Source organism: Dryobates pubescens, chromosome 19 (assembly GCF_014839835.1).
Source record: "Dryobates pubescens isolate bDryPub1 chromosome 19, bDryPub1.pri, whole genome shotgun sequence".
Classification (NCBI taxonomy): Eukaryota; Metazoa; Chordata; class Aves; order Piciformes; family Picidae; genus Dryobates; species Dryobates pubescens.
Window position 1 is genome coordinate 14,097,655 of NC_071630.1, and position 20,434 is coordinate 14,118,088.

Here is a 20,434-nt window from a genome sequence, read left to right on the forward strand (position 1 = left end):
GCCAATCGCAGCGCGCCATGCGGGCGGAGGGCGTGGTTGCGTAATCACGCCCCCCTAAAAAGCCACGCCCCTTCTCCCCCGGTACTGCGCGACGGTAGCGGCGGCAGCGGCATGGCCGTGTGGACCCGGGCTAGTAAAACGGGGCTGTTAGAACTGCTTTTAAGGGAACGCTGGGTACGGGTAGCGGCAGAATTAAACGGGGAATCTTTGAATTTAACGGCGGAACCGGGAGGAAGTGAAACGGCGGCGGTTAACGGCGTAGTTAACGGCAATGCAGAGGCAACGGCAGCTCCCGGTTGTGTGAGGAGGGTGCGAGTAGTGAAAGCGGAAGCGGGAGGGCTTGGTATTAGTATTAAAGGAGGGAGGGAGAATCGTATGCCGGTGCTTATCTCTCGGATCTTCCCCGGTTTGGCGGCGGAACGGAGCGGGGCTCTCCGTTTGGGCGACGCTATTCTCGCCGTTAACGGTGTTGATCTCCGGGATGCCACCCACGATCAAGCTGTCCAGGCGTTGAAGCGAGCCGGGAGGGAGGTCATTCTCGAAGGTAACAGCTAACACCCCTTCTTCCTATATTTTCTGTACCAGCCCCCGATGCTCCCTTACTTAATCGGGTGTCCCCTTGTCCCATCACCGGGTCCTACAACACTCCCTTGCCGCTGTCACCGGGTTTCTGGACCTGTCCTTGGGGTTCTTTTCCGGTTGCAGGACCCTACTTCCCCCAGCCCACTTCCATTACCTCTAAGTCCTTCCCTGAAACCCTCAATCCCGGTGCTGGGTCTTGGTGTGTCTCTCCTTGGCATGGGGATAGGGGTGTCCCCTCCCCGTTTGTGGTCGGATAGGGACCCCTCTTAGCTGGGGACAGGGATGTGCCATCTCTGCTGACTGTGCCCCCTAGGACAGAGCTAGGGGACCTTGAGACAGAGCTGGGGACTCTTGGCTACAGCATCTTCCCAGGACAGGGTGTCCCCCATCTTTGGAGACAGAGCATCTGGGGTGGGTGCTTTTGCCCCCTGAGTCCCTAGGGGGTGGCCTTGGGCTCTGCCTTGTCCCCTCGAGCTCAATGTCCCTGTGAGTTCTGCATCTCCTTGAACTCGGTGTCACCATGCGCTCCGTGATCCCATGGGCTCTGTGACCCTGTCGGCTCTATGCCTATGCTGTAGCCAGCTCAAGGCCAGCCTGGTACAGCTACCAGCTCCTGCCCGACCTGTTCCTGGCAGCCCAACAAGCTCAGACAGGACCTGCCTGGCCCGGCGGCGTGTGGCACAGGGACTCATGCTATAGGGCATCCCCATCTAAGGCATCCAGTAGGACACAAACCCCATGTGCCATGTATCGTGGTGGCCCATGGTGCCACACACCATTGGCATTGTGGCAAAGCTGTGTGTTTTCCAGTGTGTGAAGCTGCTCCATGGGTGGACACTGGGCTTGGATGGTGGTGCAAGCCAGGCTGGGCTGACCCCAGTGATGAACACTGCTACTCACCTATCTGCTTCTGGCACACTGTGCCAGCATAATGAGAGGCAGGTAGGCTCCCTGGCACAGCCATACTTGGCATAGGGTGGCTTTGTGTGGCTCGGCCGTGGCAGGGGGGCTGTGAGTGTTTGGTTCAGTGTCAGGGCCACCAGCACAGGCAGGACTCTGTGCCTCCTTCCCTTCGCTCCCGCCTCGCACTGCCTGCTCGTTTGATCCTGTCCCACAGGAGCTCCAGCCCTGCAGTGTCTTTGTGCCTCGCTTCCGCCACGGGCACTGCAGCAGCCCCCCACTTCCCTTACCAGTCAGGGCTACAGGGCTGCTCATGGCTGCCCCACAGTCTGGCAGGACTGTCTGGTGGCTGGCATCTCTGGGCCCTGGAGAGGAGCTGGCAAAGACCTTGGCTGTGCCATCCTGCCTCATCTCTCCTTGTCAGGCTCTGGAGGTGTGACCACCCTGGCATATGCTAGGACTTCACCTGGCTTGGTGGTAGAGCATGGGATCACCAACTTTGCTCCAGCACCCCAGCAGGTTGGTAGCACAGGGTTGGGCTACATGGGCCCATACTGGGTACCTTCTTCCCAGGGTGTGTGCAGGCCCAAGGCACACTCTGGCATGCTGGGGGAATGGAGCCTTTCTGCTCCTGTGGGCACACAGGGTGGCCAGGCATTGGTGAAGGGGAAGGCTGGTTGCAAGAGTCGATCTATATGGCAGCATGGAGAAACTTTGGTGTTTCCTCTCTGAATGCTGGTGGCAGGAGAGGGCTCTGATGAACCGATGACACCTGGGTGGTGCAGAAGGTCTCAGCCCTGGCTGGTGCTAACCTGGTGCTGCCATGCAGCCAGAGCAGCTGCCTTCCTGCCTCAGGCCAAGCGAGGGGTGCAAGCGACAGCCAGGTTTCCTTTGTGGTGAGCGCATAGGCGGGGCGGCAGTGGCTGCTGGGGTGGCTCTGCACCGGCCACGGGCTCACTGGGACCAAACAAGATGGTTGCAAGTGCTAGCGCCCTGGTGCCAGTTTTATGCCCACTGGCATGGGGAGCTTTGTGTTGCTGCACATGCTGTAGCTGTGACCCCTTGAAAGCAGGGAGCTGGCTCTGCTGCTATCCTCCCCAGCAGCTGTGGTCTTGCTTATCTGCTCAGTGCTGTGGTGTGTGTCCCGTGGTGGCCAAGCTTGCACAGCAGCTACCTGGTAGTGCTCGCTGCCACTGACATCCATGAGCATGGCCAGCAACACCCTGGCATGATGCTCAGGCTCCTGCACTGCTGGCTTCATAGCTCTACCTCATGTCTTCTGTGGCATCTGGGTACACCGAACAGTCCTCCCTGCTCCAGGGGGTGTCGGTGAACCCAGCCTTTGGAAAGGTTGTGGCTGTTCCCCAATGGAGCTTGGCACCGGCACAGCAGATTGTGGCACCATGGGCTGGAGCCCTGCCAGGGGCTGGCTGGAGGTTGCAGGTTCTCAGCTAGTGCTGGAGGCAGCTGGCAACATCTGGTAAACATCTGCCAAGTGGCCTGGTGGTGGGAGCTGCTGCTGCCCCCGGCGCTGCTGTGTCCTGCCTGTCCAGGCAGCAGGATTAGGGGTGCGCGGGCAGCGGTAATCCTGGGATCAGCGCGGCCGGAGGCTAATATTAACTCGTTTGATGCCCGCAGCAAGGACAAGCGCCTTGTGGCAGCACGTCCCCAGCCCGCCATGCTGCTCGGCTTGGCAGATCTGGTGGGAAGGTGGGTGGCTGGCACCTCCCTGCCTGCTCCCCATCCCCACTGGCACCTCCCTACCTGCACTTCAATCTCACCAGCATCTTCCTACCCATTCTCCATCCCCACTGGCATCTCCCACCCATGCCATGGGCAGATGTTATCTGGGGGATTTGCAGCCAGTGAGGCCTGGGCCAGGGCTGTGTATGGCAGCAGGACAGCCAGCAAAGAGCAGGACCTATGCCCTAGCACCGTCATTCCTGCTCCTCAAAGAGCTGGTTGCTAGCTGGTCTGGCCCTGCTGGGGTGTTATGCCGGCTCTGTGGACACTTTCATGGCAGCAGGGAGCTTCACTTCGTGGACTGCAGCTTATTTGCTTTTTCTTGGCTGTTTTTAACTCCCTGCTGCCCCAGGGTGTGGACGTTGCTGTTCCCAGCACGTTCCTGCATTTGGGGATCTCACGGCATGCGTGCTGGCTGGGGAGCCACGTCCGGGCGGGGGTCCAGCACCGGCTGCAGGCTTGCTCACAGCTTTCCTGCCTGGCCAAGTGTCCCATCCCACCCTGGCGGCCTCATCCCGACTCTGGCAGCCAGCTCGGCTGACGCTCCTGGACATCTCGAGGGTGTCGGCTCTCCCCGAGGAGGGCAGCCGGGGCAGCTGTCGGCACCGATGAGCCCCCAGCCGCACCATGACCTCCTGCTCACCCCTTCCAGAGCTGGGGTGGGCTCTGGGGTGCTGGAACCTCACCAGAGCTGCTCTTTGGCTGCGCTGCGTGGTGTTTGGGGAGGGACAGTCAAGGGGGAATAGGAGTTGGTGCCTCCTTCCTTCCTGTCTGGAGAAGAGCGTGGAGCCGGGATGTCCTGGCTGCAAACTCCTTCTCCTCCTTGTCCTGCTGTCACGGGCAGCACCGTGGAGTCATCTCGCCATCAGCACCCGTGGTGCTGGAAACTTGGATGGTGGCGTCCTGGCAGTGAAGCGGCTGGGGCGGCTCAGGATGGGGCTGCAGCCTGACCTCCTGCCCGGCCCCATTGTGCTGGGCGTCTTCCCTTTCCGACACTGGCTGCCGGTGGAGGGGATGAGCCACCACTGCCTTTCTAGAGCTCCCAGCATCTTCATCTTGGGCAGGGTGGGACCTTCAGGCTGTGCCCTGGTCCCCAGAGCTTCTGCACCCCTGGGGTGGGAGGGTGGGGTGCCCCATTCCTCTGCTTCTGATATGAGGCTGGGTGGTAAATTCAGCTCCCTGGGCATGAGCTGTGCTGGGGGAGGTCCTGCAGTCACCCAGGGCTGGCTGAGATTCCCCTCTGCAGGCAGAGCATTCCTTGGATGCAGGACTCTTGCCCAGCTCTAACCTGTCCCTTCCGTTCTGCCTCCAGTGAAGTTCATGCAGGAGGTGACCCCCTACATCAAGAAGCCCTCTCTGGTGTCAGATCTGCCATGGGAGGGAGCCACCCCACAGTCGCCCAGCCTGAGCGGCAGCGAGGATTCAGGATCCCCCCAGCACCAGGTTCCCCGTGACCGCAAGGTGATCCCCCTGAAGATGTGCTTCGTGGCCCGGAATCTCAGCATGCCTGACCTGGAGAACAGGTGAGTATGGGGGCTGCCCCTCCACCTGGTGGTTAGAGAGTGTTTTTGGTTAGAAAATGTCCAGCCATTAACCCAGCACTGCCAGGTCACCAGTAAACCATGTCCCCTAACGCCATGGCTCCTCAGCTTTGAAATCCATCCAGGGATGGGGACTCCACCACTGCCCTAGGCAGCCTGGGCCAGGCAGGTGTGGGCAACCATTATGGGGAAGAAATTGTTCTTCATGTCCAGCCTAAATCTCCCTTGGTGCAAGGTGAGGTCATTTCCTCCTGCCCTATGGTTTATTCTTTGGGAGAAAAGACCAGCCCCACCTGGGTCCAACCTCCTGTTAGGCAGTTGTAGAGAGACAGAAAGTCTGCCCTCAGCTTCCTTTTGTCCAGACTGAACAACCCCAGTCCCTTCAGCTACTCCTCACCAGACCTGTTCTCTAGACCCCTCACCAGTTTCCTTGCCCTTCTCTGGTCCCACTCCTGCACCTCAGTGAGTGAGGGGCCTAAAACTGAGCCCAGCACTCAAGATGTGGCCTCACTGGTGCTCAGCAGAGGGGGACAATCCTTGCCCAGGTCCTGCTGGTCACTCTATTGCTGATCCAAGCCAGGATGTCAGTGGCCTTCTTGGCACACTGCTATATTTGTTGTCATGGGGATCCTGTTTCCTGTGGATCTGCCAGGACAGGTCTAGGGGCTGCCTCTTGCTGACACTGTGATCTCTCATTTCCTTCACTGAGCCAGGAAAGGAAAATCCAGGGGGTTTGGCCAGGACCAGGCTGCACTGTGCCACCCTCAGGACAGCTGGCAGCCTCCCCCTGCCCACGGAAAGGGGAGCCTTGCAGATCCCCCCAGCTTTGCCAGCCCGCAGGCCTATTGCCAGGTGGCTCCCTGGCACAGCCAGAGCCCCATAACAGTTTGCAGTGCTGGGCATGGGGCACAGTGCCCCCATCCCAGGCAGCACCGCATCCCTTGCAGGCTGATTGAGCTGCACTCGCCGGACAGCCGGAACACCCTGATCCTGCGCTGCAAGGACACAGCCACAGCACACTCCTGGTTCACAGCCCTGCATGCCAACATCACCGCCCTGCTGCCCCAGGTCCTGGCAGAGCTCAATGCTATGCTGGGCACTGGTGGTGCTGTGGCTGGTGGCAGGGAGGTCAAGCACATTGCCTGGTTGGCTGAGCAGGTACGTGCTGCTGATGCTGCTCTGGGGACAGATGCTGTCTGGTACTATCCCTGGGGATGGTAGTGCCACTGGCACTGTGGTTGCAGCTGCGGACCCCTGCCATGAGCCTGGGCATGAGGCTCAGCTACTCTCACTTTCCAAACTCTGCCCTGGTCAAGAGAGAACTTCCCATGCTCTCAACCTTTGCTGCCACTGGGGTTTCCAGGCTGGAGGTGCTCCTCACCCCCTGACTTTTCCACCATTTACTGCCCAGGCACTGTGGCGAGCCCAGCCCCATCAGTGGGGTCCCAGGATCTGCTCCCAGGTTGGCTTCCTGGTATGACCACCTTTGGTGGTACCTCACATAACTTTATGTGGATGCTGCCAACAGCCTGGCAATGTGGAGCTGCCAGCTTGGGGTCAGCCCAGGTGTGGGTACAGGGAGCGGGGTACCAGGGCAGCGGTGGATGGCTGCAGCTACCTGGTGCCCCTCGCCATGGCCTCATGTCTGTTGCAGGCACGCCTGGATGGAGGGCGGCAGCAATGGCATCCGGTGCTCATGGCGGTGACAGAGAAGGACCTGCTGCTGTACGACGGCATGCCCTGGACCAGGGATGCTTGGGCCTCCCCATGTCACAGTTACCCGCTGGTGGCTACCAGGTGGGCTTGGTGGGCTGGAGCACAAGGTCCTCTTGGAAACATCCAGTTCCTTGTCTTGCTGAAGCAGGGACAGACCTTGCAACAGCGATGGGCACAGGGTGGCATGGTGCTGCCATCATACCCCTGACACCCTCCCCACAACTCTGCCTATTCCTCCCCACCTCAGGCTGGTCCACTCGGGCTCAGGCCGCCGCTCACCCGCCCTGGGCTCGGAGCTCACCTTTGCCACCCGGACGGGCTCTCGCCAGGGCGTGGAGATGCATGTCTTTCGTGTGGAGACGCACCGGGACCTCTCCTGCTGGACACGTGTCCTCGTCCAGGGCTGCCATGCTGCTGCCGAGCTGATCAAAGAGGTGACTGTGGGTGAGTGCTGTGGGGTCAGGAAGACCCTCGGAGCTTCCCTCTTGGGGTGCAGTGGGTCCCAGGTGGACCCAGAGCATCTGTCGGGCACGGGGTGCGCAGCGAGGCTGAGCCATAACCATGCCTGCAGGCTGCACGCTGGGCGGGCAGGATGTGCAGCTCTCCATCCACTACGAGGGTGGCTTCACCATTTGCCGCGAGGAGCCGGGCGCCGGCGCTGGCACCGTCCTCTTCCGCTACCCCTACGAGAGACTGAAGATGTCGGCAGATGATGGCATCCGGACTCTCTACCTGGATTTCGGGGGCTCTGAGGGGGAGCTGGTGAGGAGATGGGGTGGCTTATTCCTCCCGGGTGTCTCCTACTTCTCTCCCACCCCTGCATCATCCTGACTTGCTGGGTACTGCTGGTGGGGAGCCCCCAGCCCCAGTTCACCTTGCAGGGTTTGGGTGCTGGCTGGGGGCTGACACTACTCTCCTTCTCCCCCTCAGGCTCTGGACCTGCACTCCTGCCCCAAGCCCATCGTCTTCGTCCTCCACACCTTCCTCTCTGCCAAAGTCACCCGCATGGGGCTGCTGGTGTAGGTGCCCTGCCCCACCTGTCTTCTCCCATCACAGTCCAGCTGGGGAAAGTGGAGGGGACCCTCCCCCAATCCCTCCTACCCCACCAGTGCCTTGCCGGGGCCAGAACTTGCTGCCCCAAAAGCCACCAGGGACCAGCAGGATGGCTTCCCAGGATGGGGGCGGTGAGCCTTTCCTGCTCTACACCAGCAATCCCAGCCCCCCGGTGTTGGGGGGACACAGACACCAGCTTTAATCCCTGTGGGCCTGAAGCCATCACTGATCTCACCACCTGTGCCTTGGATTGGGGTGAGCCCAGTGTCCCACAAACACTGGGCACCCCCTGGTGCTTCATCCACCCACTTTTGGGGGACCCAGCACCCTCCCTGCCTTGGGGCATCTCCAAATGGGGTCATGTTGTCCCCACATGGGATGAGTGAGGGCTGTGGGGGGGCCCCCCATAGCTGCAGCACAGGGTCTTCTTCCCCAGTCAGGGTGGGGGATGCACACTCATCTTGGTGTGCTCACAGGCACAAAAAGGGCTGCCCTGAGCCTTGGGGTGCTTGTCCCTGTAGCACACCCTAGGATGCAGGTGAGGGCTCAACTGCTTTCCCCACTCCAATTGATGCCCTGGGGGTACATCTGTGAGCCCCTAAACCTCCCAAAGCCACAAAACAAATGTTGTCTCTGCTGTCCTGGGCAGAGGGGCTGGGGTAACCTGGGAACTGCCCTACTCCAAGTTGTTCTGCCCCATGGCCCCCCCACCAGATGCCACATCTGTGCCCCCCCATCCTGGGAGCTACCCGTGGGGGCTCACAGGCCCCTGCAGGTTTGGGACAGGATGTGTAGATTGATGCACTTTCGCTTTTTGTACTGCCCCCCACTCCCAAGGGGTTGTGGCTTCCACACACCAGGGTGCTGGGGGGAGCCCTGGGCAAAGTGGGAGTGGGGATCCCCACCCCAGACTCCTGGCTGAGGCCTCAGTTACCCCTCAGCCAAAGTCCACTTGCACATTTTTCTGCTTCTCATGGGGCTGTGCTGGGCAGGGGGATGCCAGGGGGGTGCCAGCATACAAGCACTACAGGTCATGATCACCTCTTACCCCAGCACCAGCCCTGCCCCCCTCCCCCTCTATTTTTGTACTCTTTGTAAATCGCTATTTATACCAAATTGCTTTTTCTGGGGGCTCTGAGTCTCACTCGGGGGAAGCTGTGGGTGTCAGGGGGAGGGTGAGGTGATGTGTGGCTCTCTGTGTGTATGGCTGCTTGGGGGGGGGACAGTTAATTTCCAGTACAGCACATGGGGGTAGTGGAGGGACTAGGGGGGTCTTGTGGTGAGAGTGGTTGAGGCAGGGGGTGTGTGTGTTGGGTCAGATATCTGCAAGTAGTTGGGGCTGTGTGTCCATGGACACACAGAGGAGCTTGTGTGTGACACAGGGTGTGGGTGTTTGCAGGGGCTGCACAGGGAGAGGTGTGCATGTGTGTGGGTGCTGGGAGTGCTGGCTTCACGGAAGGGTTTAGCTGGAGGAGACCTTCCAGACCAGCTGTTAATCCAGCACTGACAGGATTCCACTAAACCATGTTCCTCAGCACCACATCTCTATGGCTTTGAAAACCCTCCAGGGATGGGGACTCTGCCCCTGTCCTAGGCAGCCTGGGCCAGGCCTTGACAATGCTCGAGGGGAAGAAATTGTTCCTCATGTCCAACCTAAACCTCCCTTGGCACGACCTGAGGCCATTTTCTCTCATCCTGTCACTGATTCCTTGGGAGAAGGACCCCCACCTGGCTCCAACCTCCTGTCAGGCAGTTGTAGAGAGCCAGGAGGTCTCCCCTTAATTTCCTTTTCTCTAGGCTGAACAATCCCAGGTCCCTCAGCTGCTCCTCACAAGACTTGTTCTCCAAAACCTTCAACAGCTTTCTTGCCCTTCTCTGGTCCCACTTCAGCACCTCAGTGTCCTCCTTGGGGGGTGGGGTGGGGAGTGTGGTGTGTCAAAACCGAACCCAGAATTCAAGGTGTGATCTTGCCCTTCCCTAGTACAGGGGAACGATCCCTGCCCAGCTCCTGCTGGCCACCCTATTGTTGATCCAAGCCAGGATGCTGCTGGCCTTCTTGGCCACCTGGACATATGCTGGCTCACCTTCTAAATTAACAATTACCAGAGAACTAATGCCACCACCACCTCCATTTCCTTTTCCACCAGGTACAGCCCTCTCTGGAGCCTTTCTGCCCTCAGGGCTTGTATCTGTGTGTTCCCATGCATAGGTGCTGCCTGTGGGTGCCTCACATGTATGTCCTTGCACATCCTATATGTGGCAGAGGAAAACATCATGAAATTCAGCAAGGCCAAGTGAGGGTCCTGTACTTGGGGAGGTATAACCCTCTGCACCAGTACAGGCCAAGGGTTGACCTGCTGGAAAGGAGCTCTGTGGAGAAGAACCTGGAAGTGGTGGTGGGCAAGTTGCACATGAACCAGCAATGTGCCCTTGGAACCAAGGGTCTCCTGGGGTACATGAAGAAAAATGTGGCCATCAGGTTGAGGGGGGTTCTCCTCCCACTCTGCTCTGTCCTGCTCAGGACCCACTTGGAATCTTGTGTCCAGTTCTGGGCTCCTCAGTTCAAGAGAGAGAGGGAATCACTGGAGAGAGTTAAGTGGAGGCAACAAAGATGCTGAGGGGACTGTGAGGAGGAACCGCCAAGAGACCTGGGACTGTTTAGCCTGGAGGAGAGAAGGCTGACTCTTCTCAGCGATCAGCAAGACTAAAGGGTAGTTGGGCAAAATGATGGGGCCAGACTCTTTTGAGTGGTGCCACACACGACAAGGGGCAGCAGGAACAAACTGGAACCTAGGAGGTTCCATGAGGAGAAATTCCTCTGGTGTGAGGGTGCTGGAACCCTGGAGCAGGCTGCCCAGAGAGGTTGTGGAGTCTTCTTCTCTGGAGAGATTCCAAACCTGCTGTGGGTGACTCTGCTTTAAGAGGGGGGTTGGACGAGATCCCCTCCAGCCCCGGCACGCCGGGATCGGTCACTCGGTGCCTGTGACAGCCCGGGGGGGCGCGGCTCGGCGCGGCGGGAGGGAGGCGTGGCTTGGCGTGACCCCTCCCCTCGTGTGCCGGCGGGCGCCGGCAGGGGGCGCTGTGGTGCACAGCGCCGGGGCAGGAGGGGTCCGGTCTCACGGGCCCCGCCGCTGCCGCTGCCGCTGCCGCCGCCGCTGGGCCGGACCGGGCCGCGCTAAGGAGCGGCCACACCGGGCGATGAGATGACAACGTCCACCCTGCAGGTAGGGCTGGATGGAGGCGCTGCCAGGGCCGGGCTGGGGCCTGTCGGGGCCTGTTTTCGCGTCGCTGGGAGGCCGCTTCGGGAGGCCTCACCCGGAGGTGTCGGGGAAAGGCCTCGCTCGATGCCAGTCGGGGAAAGGCCTCAACCGGTGCTGGTGCGGTGCCGGTCGGGGAATGTCTTCAGCCGGTGCCTATGCGGTGGCGGCCGGGGAAGGGCTTCACTCGGTGCCGGTTAAGTGATGGTCCGGAAATGGCCTCACCCGATACCGGTGTCGGTCAGGGAAAGGCCTTGCTCGGTGCCGGAGCGGTGCCGGCCGGGAGCAGCTTCACACGGTGCCGGTCGGTGAAAAGCTTTACTTACCCCGTGCTGATCTGTGTAAGGCCTCACCCAGTGCCGGTGCCAGGGCCGACCGGGGAACGGCCTCACCCGGTGCCTGTGCCGACTAGAGAACGACTTCACTCTGCCCCGCTGCCAGGCCCCGTTAGGGCAGTCTCAGCCCACTGCCGGTGGTGAGGAAGGAGCCTGGTTATGCCGAGCACTGTGGAAGAGACCTCGATGTGAACAGACCAGGCCCAGCCCGGCTCCCTCGGCGGTGTTGAACGTAATCATCCTGCCTTGGCCCGGGTGCCGCCCGCCGGTGTCGCTCCCCGGCTCACGGTGCTGTGTCCTCCCCCACCAGAAAGCCATCGACCTGGTCACCAAAGCCACCGAGGAGGACAAGGCCAAGAACTACGAGGAAGCACTGCGGCTGTACCAGCATGCTGTCGAGTACTTCCTGCACGCCATCAAATGTGAGATGGGGCCAGTGTGGTCCCTAGTACAACCTCGGGGGCTCTGGAGGGGTTCAGAGCAGGCTGTGGGGCTGCTGGCTGTGGCATGGGGCCACGGGTGATATTTGGGAGTTCTCTGCAGATGAGGCTCACAGTGAAAAGGCAAAGGAGAGCATCCGGGCCAAGTGTGTGCAGTACCTGGACCGGGCAGAGAAGCTGAAGGAGTACCTGCGCAGCAAGGACAAGCAGGGCAAGAAACCTGTCAAAGAGTCACAGAATGACAACAAGGGGTGCGTGGGGAGCGAGGGACACCCTACCCACCAATGGAGCTGGCAGGATGCTGCTGGTCCTGTTCCTGACCTGTGTCCCCTCTCCCCAGGAGCGACAGTGATAGTGAGGGCGAGAACCCCGAGAAGAAGAAGCTGCAGGAGCAGCTGATGGGTGAGGGGCTGTGGAGGACACGGTGGCACTGGTGGTGTGTGGGGCCAGCAGTGGGGTTCCCCAATGGCCACGCAGGGACGGGAACATGCTGTGGGTTTGGGGCCCAGGGGTGTATTGCTGGAGTGTCATAGCTCCCCACAACTGTTCTCTGTGCCAAGGGGCAGTGTGGGTGGGGGGTTTGGTGGGGTGGAGATGGAGGGGAGGGAGGCTCTGTCTTTTCCTGGCAGATGTTGGGAGTGTGGTGCCCATCACACAGGTGCCATCATGATGGAGAAGCCCAACGTGCGGTGGAGTGATGTGGCCGGGCTGGAAGGAGCCAAGGAAGCCCTGAAGGAAGCTGTGATCCTGCCCATCAAGTTCCCACACTTGTTTACTGGTGAGGGTCACGGTGGCATCACGGCTGCCACTCACCCATGGAGACAGTGTTGTGGGGTGCCAGCTGGGGCAGGCAAGTGCTGGGAGGTGACCCCGACCATGATGCTGGCCTCTGTCGTAGGGAAGCGCACACCTTGGCGAGGGATCCTGCTCTTTGGGCCGCCTGGCACTGGCAAATCCTACTTGGCCAAGGCTGTGGCCACCGAGGCAAACAACTCCACCTTCTTCTCTGTGTCATCCTCTGACCTGATGTCAAAATGGCTGGGAGAGAGCGAGAAGTAAGTGAGCAGCAGAGATGGGTGGCTGCTGCAGAGTGGCTCCTGATGTTCCCACCAATTGGGCTGGCAGTGTCAGGTCCACCAGCATTGGTAAACCTTGTTAATGGGTCCCAGAGTAGAGCACAAGCCTTCCTGAGGCTCTACAGCCTGGGGATGGCTCTTCTCCCAGGATGGCACTTGCCACCCTGGTGTCAGCACAGGGTCACCAGGGTGGGCAGGGGAGTGAGATGCTGCTGAAACATGGGATGCATCATCTCTGGGCTCCTAGGGCCTCTGGGTGGTGGTGGTGGTGGTCCCTGACTTCATACCCTGCCCTTGTTTCCAGGCTGGTGAAGAATCTCTTTGAGCTGGCAAGGCAGCACAAACCCTCCATCATCTTCATCGATGAGGTGGACTCGCTGTGTGGCTCCCGCAATGAGAATGAGAGCGAGGCAGCGAGGCGCATCAAGACTGAGTTCCTGGTGCAGATGCAGGGTGAGGGAGGAAGCAGGATGGGGTGGGAGATGCTGCCAGACACCTGAGTCTCGCAGTTGCCCAGGGATTGCTCTGAGCCATCTATCATTGTCCCTGGGCAGGTGTGGGCAACAGCAGCGATGGGATCCTGGTGCTGGGTGCCACCAACATCCCCTGGGTGCTGGACTCGGCCATCAGGAGACGGTGAGCAGGACACAGTGTGGGTAGAGGAGTCTGGCAGGGTTTTGCAGCTCAGGACTCACCCCCTGCCTGCCAACCCACAGGTTTGAGAAGCGTATCTACATCCCCCTGCCTGAAGAGGCTGCCCGCGCCCAGATGTTCAGGCTTCATCTGGGCAACACCCCACACAGCCTGACCAACGACGATATCCAGGAGCTGGCCCGCAAGACTGATGGCTACTCAGGGGCCGACATCAGCATCATCGTGCGGGACGCTCTCATGCAGCCTGTCCGCAAGGTGCAGTCAGCCACGCACTTCAAAAAGGTGAGTGGGAGTCTGCTCCTGGCTGGGGGTCTGTGCCTGAGGCTGCTGGTGGTGCCGTGGCCACCACCTGCCTCTGCTGCAGGTCCGTGGTCCATCCCGCACCACCCCTGGTGCTTCTGTGGATGACCTCCTGACACCGTGCTCGCCCGGTGACCCTGGTGCCATTGAGATGACCTGGATGGACGTGCCCAGCGACAAGCTATTGGAGCCCACTGTCTGCAAGGTGAGTGTAGCTACCATGTCCCAGGGCCAGGCACCCGTTATGCCACGTGTAGACAGCTCCCACCCCATCACGGCACAGGGCTTGAGCTGCCCACCTGCTCTGTTGCAGTCGGACATGCTGCGCTCCCTGGCCACCACTCGCCCCACCGTCAACACTGAGGATCTGCTGAGGGTGAAGAAATTCACGGAGGATTTTGGGCAGGAAGGTTAAGGAGTGTGTGTGGGGGGGCAGGCGTGAGGCTGGGGCAGCTGCATTGGCAGAGCCCTCCCTTCACGTTCCCCTCCCTTTGCTGGCCGTGCCAAACAGGTTCATCTTGCGCTCACTCTCACCCCATCGCACTGCAGCACCCCGCGGCGGGGTCATGGGGAGCACGGCCTGGGGGAGGAGGCTGACACTAAGGGACTGGGGGGCAGGGTGTGGGGGAGAGACCGAGCATGGTGTGGGTGGCTGGGTGCTTCCTCCCTCCCCCCCCAGGGTGCACCCCACTCTTCTTCCTGCTCCTTTTTTATTTTTTAAATTAATGCTGCTTTGGGTTCTGTCTTGTTTATATGAAAATTAAAACAATCCAAAAGCTTCAGCCAGCACCAGGCCCCCTCCGTGAGGCTCTGATCATACCTGGTGGGCTCAGCCTGCATACCTCAAGCCCCCTGGTATCACACTGCCTGAAGTGATGCTGTCCCAGGATGGGGTTTGGGGGTTCCCATGCTCCAGGCACCCCAAACCAGGAAGTGTGGAATAAGAAGGGTCAAGAGCTGCACCAAGTCCTCACAGTGCATACTAGGTGCAATACAGCTGAGTGGGGGCCCCCTAGGCCATGTCTCCATGCTGGAAGAGTCCCCATGGCTCCCATCACAGCTCTTGCTCTGGTGAGACAGAGGCACGGAACAGCCAGTGGTCAGGTGTCAGTCCAGGAGCTGCATCCAGGAGACGTTGGTGAAGGTGTGGGTGTCCATGCGGTCGATGTACAGGACCCCATCCAGATGGTCCATCTCATGCTGGATGATGCGGGCAGCCCAGCCTGTTGCCTCCCAGCTCACTGGCTCCCCGTGCTCATCCACACCTGCAGCCCAGGACAGCGGCCGTTGGGGTGGGACAGGGGTTAATGGGGGTGAGGAGAGTAAAGGGGTCCCATGTAAGAGTGAGGGGGGTCCCAGGGAAGGGTTGAGGGAAGGGTTGGAGGGCAGGTGGCTGTCCCACCTGGGGCACGGGGTCCATACCAGAGACGTGGACAGCCCAGTGTCGCGGCACATAGGCAGAGAAGCCTCTGAGGCTGGCACAGCCCTCGGGAGCAGTGACGAGACGGGCGTCGAGGACACGGAGCGCAGGGTTGATGAGCACGCGGAGTGGGAAGGGCTCGATGCAGTGTGCGCGGCGGAGCTCTGGCGGATACTGGCAGCAGCGCTCGGCAGACAGCTCGGCGGCGAAGACCCGCAGCGGTACCCCCAGCTGCGGCGCGCTCAGCCCCAGGCACGGCAGCCGCCGCAAGCCGCGGGCCAGCGCTGCCGTCAACTCCTGCAGCTCAGGGCCACCCAGCTGTTGCGGGTCCACCGCGGCGGCGGTGGCCCGTAGCACCGGGGTTCCCACCTGGCAGGGGGCGGTGAACGGCGGCGCGGGCGGCCCCAACACCCTCCGCCGCAGCGCCCGCCAGTACGAGCGCTCTCGCTCGCCCCAGCCCGCCGCGGACCCGCACCTGCGGACCAAGGATCCCCGCGGAACGCTCCCCGCCAGCCACCGCCCTGCCGCTAGCGCCGCTGCCATCATGGACGACTGACTGCGGGCGCGCTGCTACGGTGGCCTCGCGGGGCACCGTAAGAGGGAGCAGCGGCATCTGGCGGCCGGGAGGACACGCAGCGCCCCGCGAAGGTAGGAAGCAGTTTTTGCGGGGATGCGCGGTGCAAAGGGGCAGAAATAGGCAGGCAGGGGCTGGGGCCACTTCATCACTAAGGGGCAGGGGTCCCGGGGTGACGCGGCCCAGCCCCGCTACTCTGTGGCCGGTGGGATGTCTGGCAGTGGAGCCCTCTCTGGGATGTCCACCACAGGCAGGGGGCTCCTGGGCAAAGGCTCCTCTTCCCCTGGGGGACGTGGGGGGCTTTCCTGGGCTGGCTCTTCCTCACTTAGTGCTGGCAGAAGGAAAGCCAATGGCTCCCTGAGGGCATCCACGTCGATGCGGCCCAGGCGGCCAAGGCGCTGCAGCTGGGTGGGAGGGATACCTGCCAGAGAGGGAGAGAGGCTCAAGGCTGCGGCTCACAGGGAGCAGGGACACCCCCCCCAAAGTGGAAACAGTGAGAGGGGTCTCACCCAGTGCCTGTGCAATCTGTGCTGGGGGAAAGAGGACCTGGAGGCAACGGTTCAGGTAGGGCAGGAGGTCTTCCAGGAAGGCTGTGCAGAACTGGGCAAAGAGCTCCTGCTCCCGGGCACTGAAAGCTGCTTCCTCTGCACGGTGGAAGATAAGGATGGTTTTGGTAACCTGGAAGAAAAGGCACTGTCATTAATTCTTCAGGAAATCATTAATTCTGAAGATGGACATTAGGAAAAAGTTCTTTACTATGAGTGTGGTGGAACATCTCAAAACAGTTTGCCTAGAAAGGTGGCAGAGGCCCCATCCTTGGAGACATTCAAGGTCAGATTTGATGGGGCTCTGGGCAACCTGATCTAATGGAAGATGTGACCTGATCTAGTTGAAGATCTCCCTGCTGAGTGCAGCAGGATTGGCCTAGATGACCTTGAGTGGAGTCTCCATCCCTGGAGAGGTTTTAAAACCATGGAGATGTGGTGGCAAGGGACAGAGTTTAGTGGTGACCCGTCAGTGTTGGGTTAATGGTTGGACTCAACAATCTTAAAGGTCTTTTCCAACAAAAACAATTCTCCTAGTGTTTCCTATAAATACTCAGGGCAGGGTGAGCCTTTCCCTGTGCTATCCCAGGACCCAACACAGCCCTGTCCCCTGGTGCCTCACCTCGCCCAATGCGTCCTCCAGGCAGGTGGTGACATCCTGGGCCACGGCAATGGGGCAGCAGAGACGCAGGTCATTGAAAGCGACTAGGAGGCCATTGAGGAAGCAGGCAAGAGGCGGGAAGTCCAGCAGCACCATGGGTGGCTGCAGAGTCCCTGGCTGGGCCACAGGCACTGGCACCCCAGCACTGCCCCCCAGGACAGCTGGAGTGGAGATGAGTGTGTAGGAATTCATCTCCTCCCGGAACTTCTCCACTGCCTCCTCTACTGCCTTCTTGAAAGCAGCAGTGGCGACATGCTGGAAGAGGGGAGCCAGCTGCCCACGGAAATCAGCTCCCACCCTGCTGAAGGAGAGGCCAAAGTACATGCATTGCCCCAGCAGCGAGTCCAGGCGGCTGCCCACCCCACGCTGAAGATCCTGCTCCAGCGTCCGCAGGAACTCAGAAACCTTCTGCAGCACCCAGCCATGGAAGATGGCCCCCTCATTTAGTGTCTGCCCCTCAGAGGGCAGGAGCGGCTCCTCATCAGAGAATATGGCACGATACTGGGTGATGATATCAAAGAGGTGGACACGGCAGGCCTCAATGGTCTTGGTGATGTGGAAGTAGGGGTCATTGTCAGGGATGGAGGCCTGGATGGAGTGCAGCCAGGCATCTCGTGCCTGCAAGAACTTGATGCGCAGCTCAGCCTCCGTGAAGACGTCCATGCGGCGCAGGTAACCGATGACCCGCAGGCAGGCGGGCAGCTGGATGTTGGTGCGGAGCTGCTGGATCAGCTGGTTCAGCATCAGCTGGGTGGACTGGCGCACCTCCTCCACAATGCTCTGGGGCAGGAAAGAGACCTCAGACATGGGTACTGTGAGGCAGCTGTGGGGCAGGGGCAGAGCAGGACCTACCTGGATGACAGGGATGCTGCTGTGCTTTCTCTCCAGCCGGCGCACGTAGGCAGCGAGCTCCAGAGCCTCCTCGTAGTAGCCGTTGCGGACGCAGGTGTCCATGAGCTGTGGGATCTCCAAGATCTCCAGGATCTCCGTGTGCCGGTTCAGCGTCAGGCTGTTCATGCGCCGGCTGCAGGCGATCTCCTCGGCATCGCGCATGAAGTTCCTGTGGGATTCGGATGGGATGAGCGCAAGGGTGTGCTCCCTGACATGGGTGGACCCTGGGACCCTCCTACCTACTGACCTCCCCCTAGTGCTGTCCAGAGCTCCCTCTGACCCACACTGGCCTCTCTCCACTGCTGTCCTGGGCTACCTTCCAGTGCTGCCCCAGTCCCAGACAGCCCTGATCCTTACTGGGCTCAGAACCAGGACGCCCTATCACCCCAGCGCAGCCCTTATCGACCTCATACCACCAAGGCTGCTGCTGCGCACTAAGACCCCGTCTCAGCCTCATCTCATTCCCCAGCCTTCCCTGCTCCCTTCCACCCCCCCGCCGCCCCGGGTCCCGTCCCCGCACCGGCAGGCATCCTGCAATGCAGGCAGGCGGTCCAGCAGACTACCGAGCCGGCTCTCGATGCCGCCGAAGCCGCGGCCGGCACGGCCGGTGCACTCAGCGGACCGGATGAAGGCCCGGTAATGCTCGAAGGCCAAGCGGCGCGTCTCCGCCCCGACCCGCGCCCGTTCCGCCGCCAACCGCGCCGGCTCCCGGCCCAGCTCCGCCAACCCCAGCGCCGCCAGCTCGGACACGTAAGCGGAGAGCTCAGGGCCGCCGGGCCCCACCGCCGCCGGGCCGCGCAGCCAGGCCAGCAGCCGGGCCTCCTCTGCTGCAGCCGCCGCCGCCATCGCGCCGCTCTGGCCGCCACGTCACTTCCGGCTCCGCAGTTTCCGGTTCCGCCGCAGTCCGGCGTGTGCGGCGTGTGGAGATGCGGCCGCTGACGGAGGCGGAGACGCGGGCGGTGTTCGAGAAGCTGGGGCGATAGTGAGGAACCGAGCACCGGGAGGGGACCGAGCACGGGGGCGCGGAAGGCATAGGCACCGGCCACAGGAGTGGGGAGGGGATAGGGACCGAGAGTACGGAAGGAATGGAGCCGCGCCGTAGGGAGGGACCGGCCACGGGGTTAGCGGGAATGATGGGGTCCGGCGGGGAACTGGGCACAGGACTGGAGAGGGGATAGAACCGTCAGGGTGCTCTGAGGGTGAGGAAAGGGGCGTTGGAAGGGGAGTGTGGAAGGGATGAGGACCGGGAAAACTGGGCCCCGGGAGGTGTGGGAGGTGACCAAGACCAGGTGGGGCTCACGGTGCCTGTCCCCACAGCATCGGTGAGAACATCCAGCTGCTGGTGGACCGGCCCGATGGCACGTACTGCTTCCGCCTGCACCGTGACCGTGTCTACTACCTGAGGTGAGTGCGAACGGGGACCTGGGACGGGCGTGCAGGGGGCTCTGGTGCCTGCCTGCTTGAGGGCCCTGAACCAGGAGCTGCTCCAGCTCTGCCCCTCTTTCAGTGAGAAGCTGCTGAAGGTGGCTGCGAGCATCCCACGGGAGAGCCTGGTGTCGCTGGGCACCTGCTTTGGGAAATTCACCAAGTCACAGAAGTTCCGGCTCAGTGTCACAGCCCTGGACTTTCTGGCACCCTATGCCAAGGTGGGACACTGTGTACCCTGCAGAGCCAACTCCCCTGTCCCACACTGAGCCTCCACAGCCCCTCACTGCTTTGTTCTCTCTTGCAGTACAAGGTGTGGGTAAAGCCTGGCTCAGAGCAGTCCTTCCTCTATGGCAACCACGTCCTGAAGTCAGGCCTGGGCCGCATCACAGAGAACACAGCCCAGTACCAGGGTGTGGTGGTGTACTCCATGGCTGATGTCCCACTGGTGAGTGGTCAATGCAGTCCCTGTGCTTTCTAGGGCTGGGATACGTGGAAAATTTCTCACCTTTCCTTCTTTCTCTCCCAGGGCTTTGGAGTGGCTGCCAAGTCCACACAGGAGTGCCGGAAGGTGGACCCCATGGCCATAGTGGTGTTCCACCAGGCTGATGTTGGAGAATACGTGCGCAATGAGGACACGCTGACCTAAGGGACCTCCAGCGCTCTGAAGGCAGGAGTATTCCTCGGCAGAATGGACCTTGTCCTGCACCATCAGTGCAGCAGCATTACAGGGAACCACAGGGAGCCCACCTCAAACAGGGAGAAGAGGCTGGGAGCTGCCAGTAGGCACCCCCATTTTCCTGGGGGGCTGCTGCCAGTATGAAGAGGTGCTAACTCTGTCCCCCTGTCACCACATAAAGTCTGTTCCTTTTCTCAGAGCACCTGTTGTCTGGTTCAGGGTCTTGAAGGGGTCAACCCTTACCCCTGCTGTGGAGCTCTAGTTGCCTAAGGCAGCTCTGCAGGGGAGAAGACACTGTTGTGTTTGGCCCAGGGCTGAGATGTTGGGGCTGGTGGTTGGCTTCATGGAGGGAGGAACGGGGCAGGCAGCTGCCTGCAAGGCTGGAAATGCTTCACCCAGGCTTGCAAAGAATGGAGGGCAGGCAGCGAGCTGTGATCACTCCCCAGCACGTGTGCCAGACATTCTTTTATTTGGTGTCTGGTACAAAAAGCACTTTGGACACTGTAAGGACAGGTAAGGGTGTAACAAACTGACCCAGCACGCAGAGCTCAGGCAGTCGCCTTGCGCTTTTCATCTCTGGGGGATTTCAGATGAGGCCGGAGCAAGGGGAGCTCTCTTTCCCCCTGGAAGCAGGACCCAGCC

The 20,434-nt window shown here is 60.9% G+C and overlaps 5 protein-coding genes across 5 annotated transcripts; 3 read left to right on the top strand and 2 right to left on the bottom strand.

Annotated features, from left to right (window-relative positions):
- Positions 1-30: 30 nt before the first annotated feature.
- Positions 31-7,890, top strand: SNTB2 (syntrophin beta 2). Its single transcript, XM_009904434.2, has 7 exons — positions 31-544; positions 4,538-4,748; positions 5,714-5,924; positions 6,421-6,563; positions 6,730-6,926; positions 7,054-7,244; positions 7,413-7,890. Exons 1-7 carry the CDS (start codon positions 112-114, stop codon positions 7,503-7,505), a joined length of 1,479 nt encoding a protein of 492 aa, XP_009902736.2. The 5' UTR covers positions 31-111; the 3' UTR covers positions 7,506-7,890.
- A 2,758-nt stretch (positions 7,891-10,648) lies between these two features.
- On the top strand, positions 10,649-14,383 carry VPS4A (vacuolar protein sorting 4 homolog A). The gene is made up of 11 exons (XM_009904436.2): positions 10,649-10,759; positions 11,438-11,549; positions 11,671-11,818; positions 11,908-11,969; positions 12,226-12,345; positions 12,466-12,622; positions 12,948-13,096; positions 13,198-13,279; positions 13,360-13,579; positions 13,662-13,802; positions 13,911-14,383. The coding sequence occupies exons 1-11, from the start codon at positions 10,739-10,741 to the stop codon at positions 14,010-14,012; spliced, it is 1,314 nt and encodes a 437-aa protein (XP_009902738.2). The 5' UTR covers positions 10,649-10,738; the 3' UTR covers positions 14,013-14,383.
- Positions 14,384-14,491: 108 nt separating this feature from the next.
- PDF (peptide deformylase, mitochondrial) lies at positions 14,492-15,604 on the bottom strand. The gene is made up of 2 exons (XM_054170006.1): positions 15,020-15,604; positions 14,492-14,862 (listed from the first exon to the last, which is right to left on the bottom strand). The coding sequence occupies exons 1-2, from the start codon at positions 15,561-15,563 to the stop codon at positions 14,705-14,707; spliced, it is 702 nt and encodes a 233-aa protein (XP_054025981.1). The 5' UTR covers positions 15,564-15,604; the 3' UTR covers positions 14,492-14,704.
- A 37-nt stretch (positions 15,605-15,641) lies between these two features.
- COG8 (component of oligomeric golgi complex 8) lies at positions 15,642-18,534 on the bottom strand. Its single transcript, XM_054169980.1, has 5 exons — positions 18,209-18,534; positions 17,650-17,857; positions 16,759-17,577; positions 16,101-16,269; positions 15,642-16,012 (listed from the first exon to the last, which is right to left on the bottom strand). The coding sequence occupies exons 1-5, from the start codon at positions 18,532-18,534 to the stop codon at positions 15,783-15,785; spliced, it is 1,752 nt and encodes a 583-aa protein (XP_054025955.1). The 3' UTR covers positions 15,642-15,782.
- A 48-nt stretch (positions 18,535-18,582) lies between these two features.
- On the top strand, positions 18,583-19,986 carry NIP7 (nucleolar pre-rRNA processing protein NIP7). The gene is made up of 5 exons (XM_009904432.2): positions 18,583-18,670; positions 19,006-19,092; positions 19,196-19,334; positions 19,421-19,561; positions 19,643-19,986. Exons 1-5 carry the CDS (start codon positions 18,615-18,617, stop codon positions 19,760-19,762), a joined length of 543 nt encoding a protein of 180 aa, XP_009902734.1. The 5' UTR covers positions 18,583-18,614; the 3' UTR covers positions 19,763-19,986.
- The last annotated feature ends 448 nt before the right edge of the window (positions 19,987-20,434 follow it).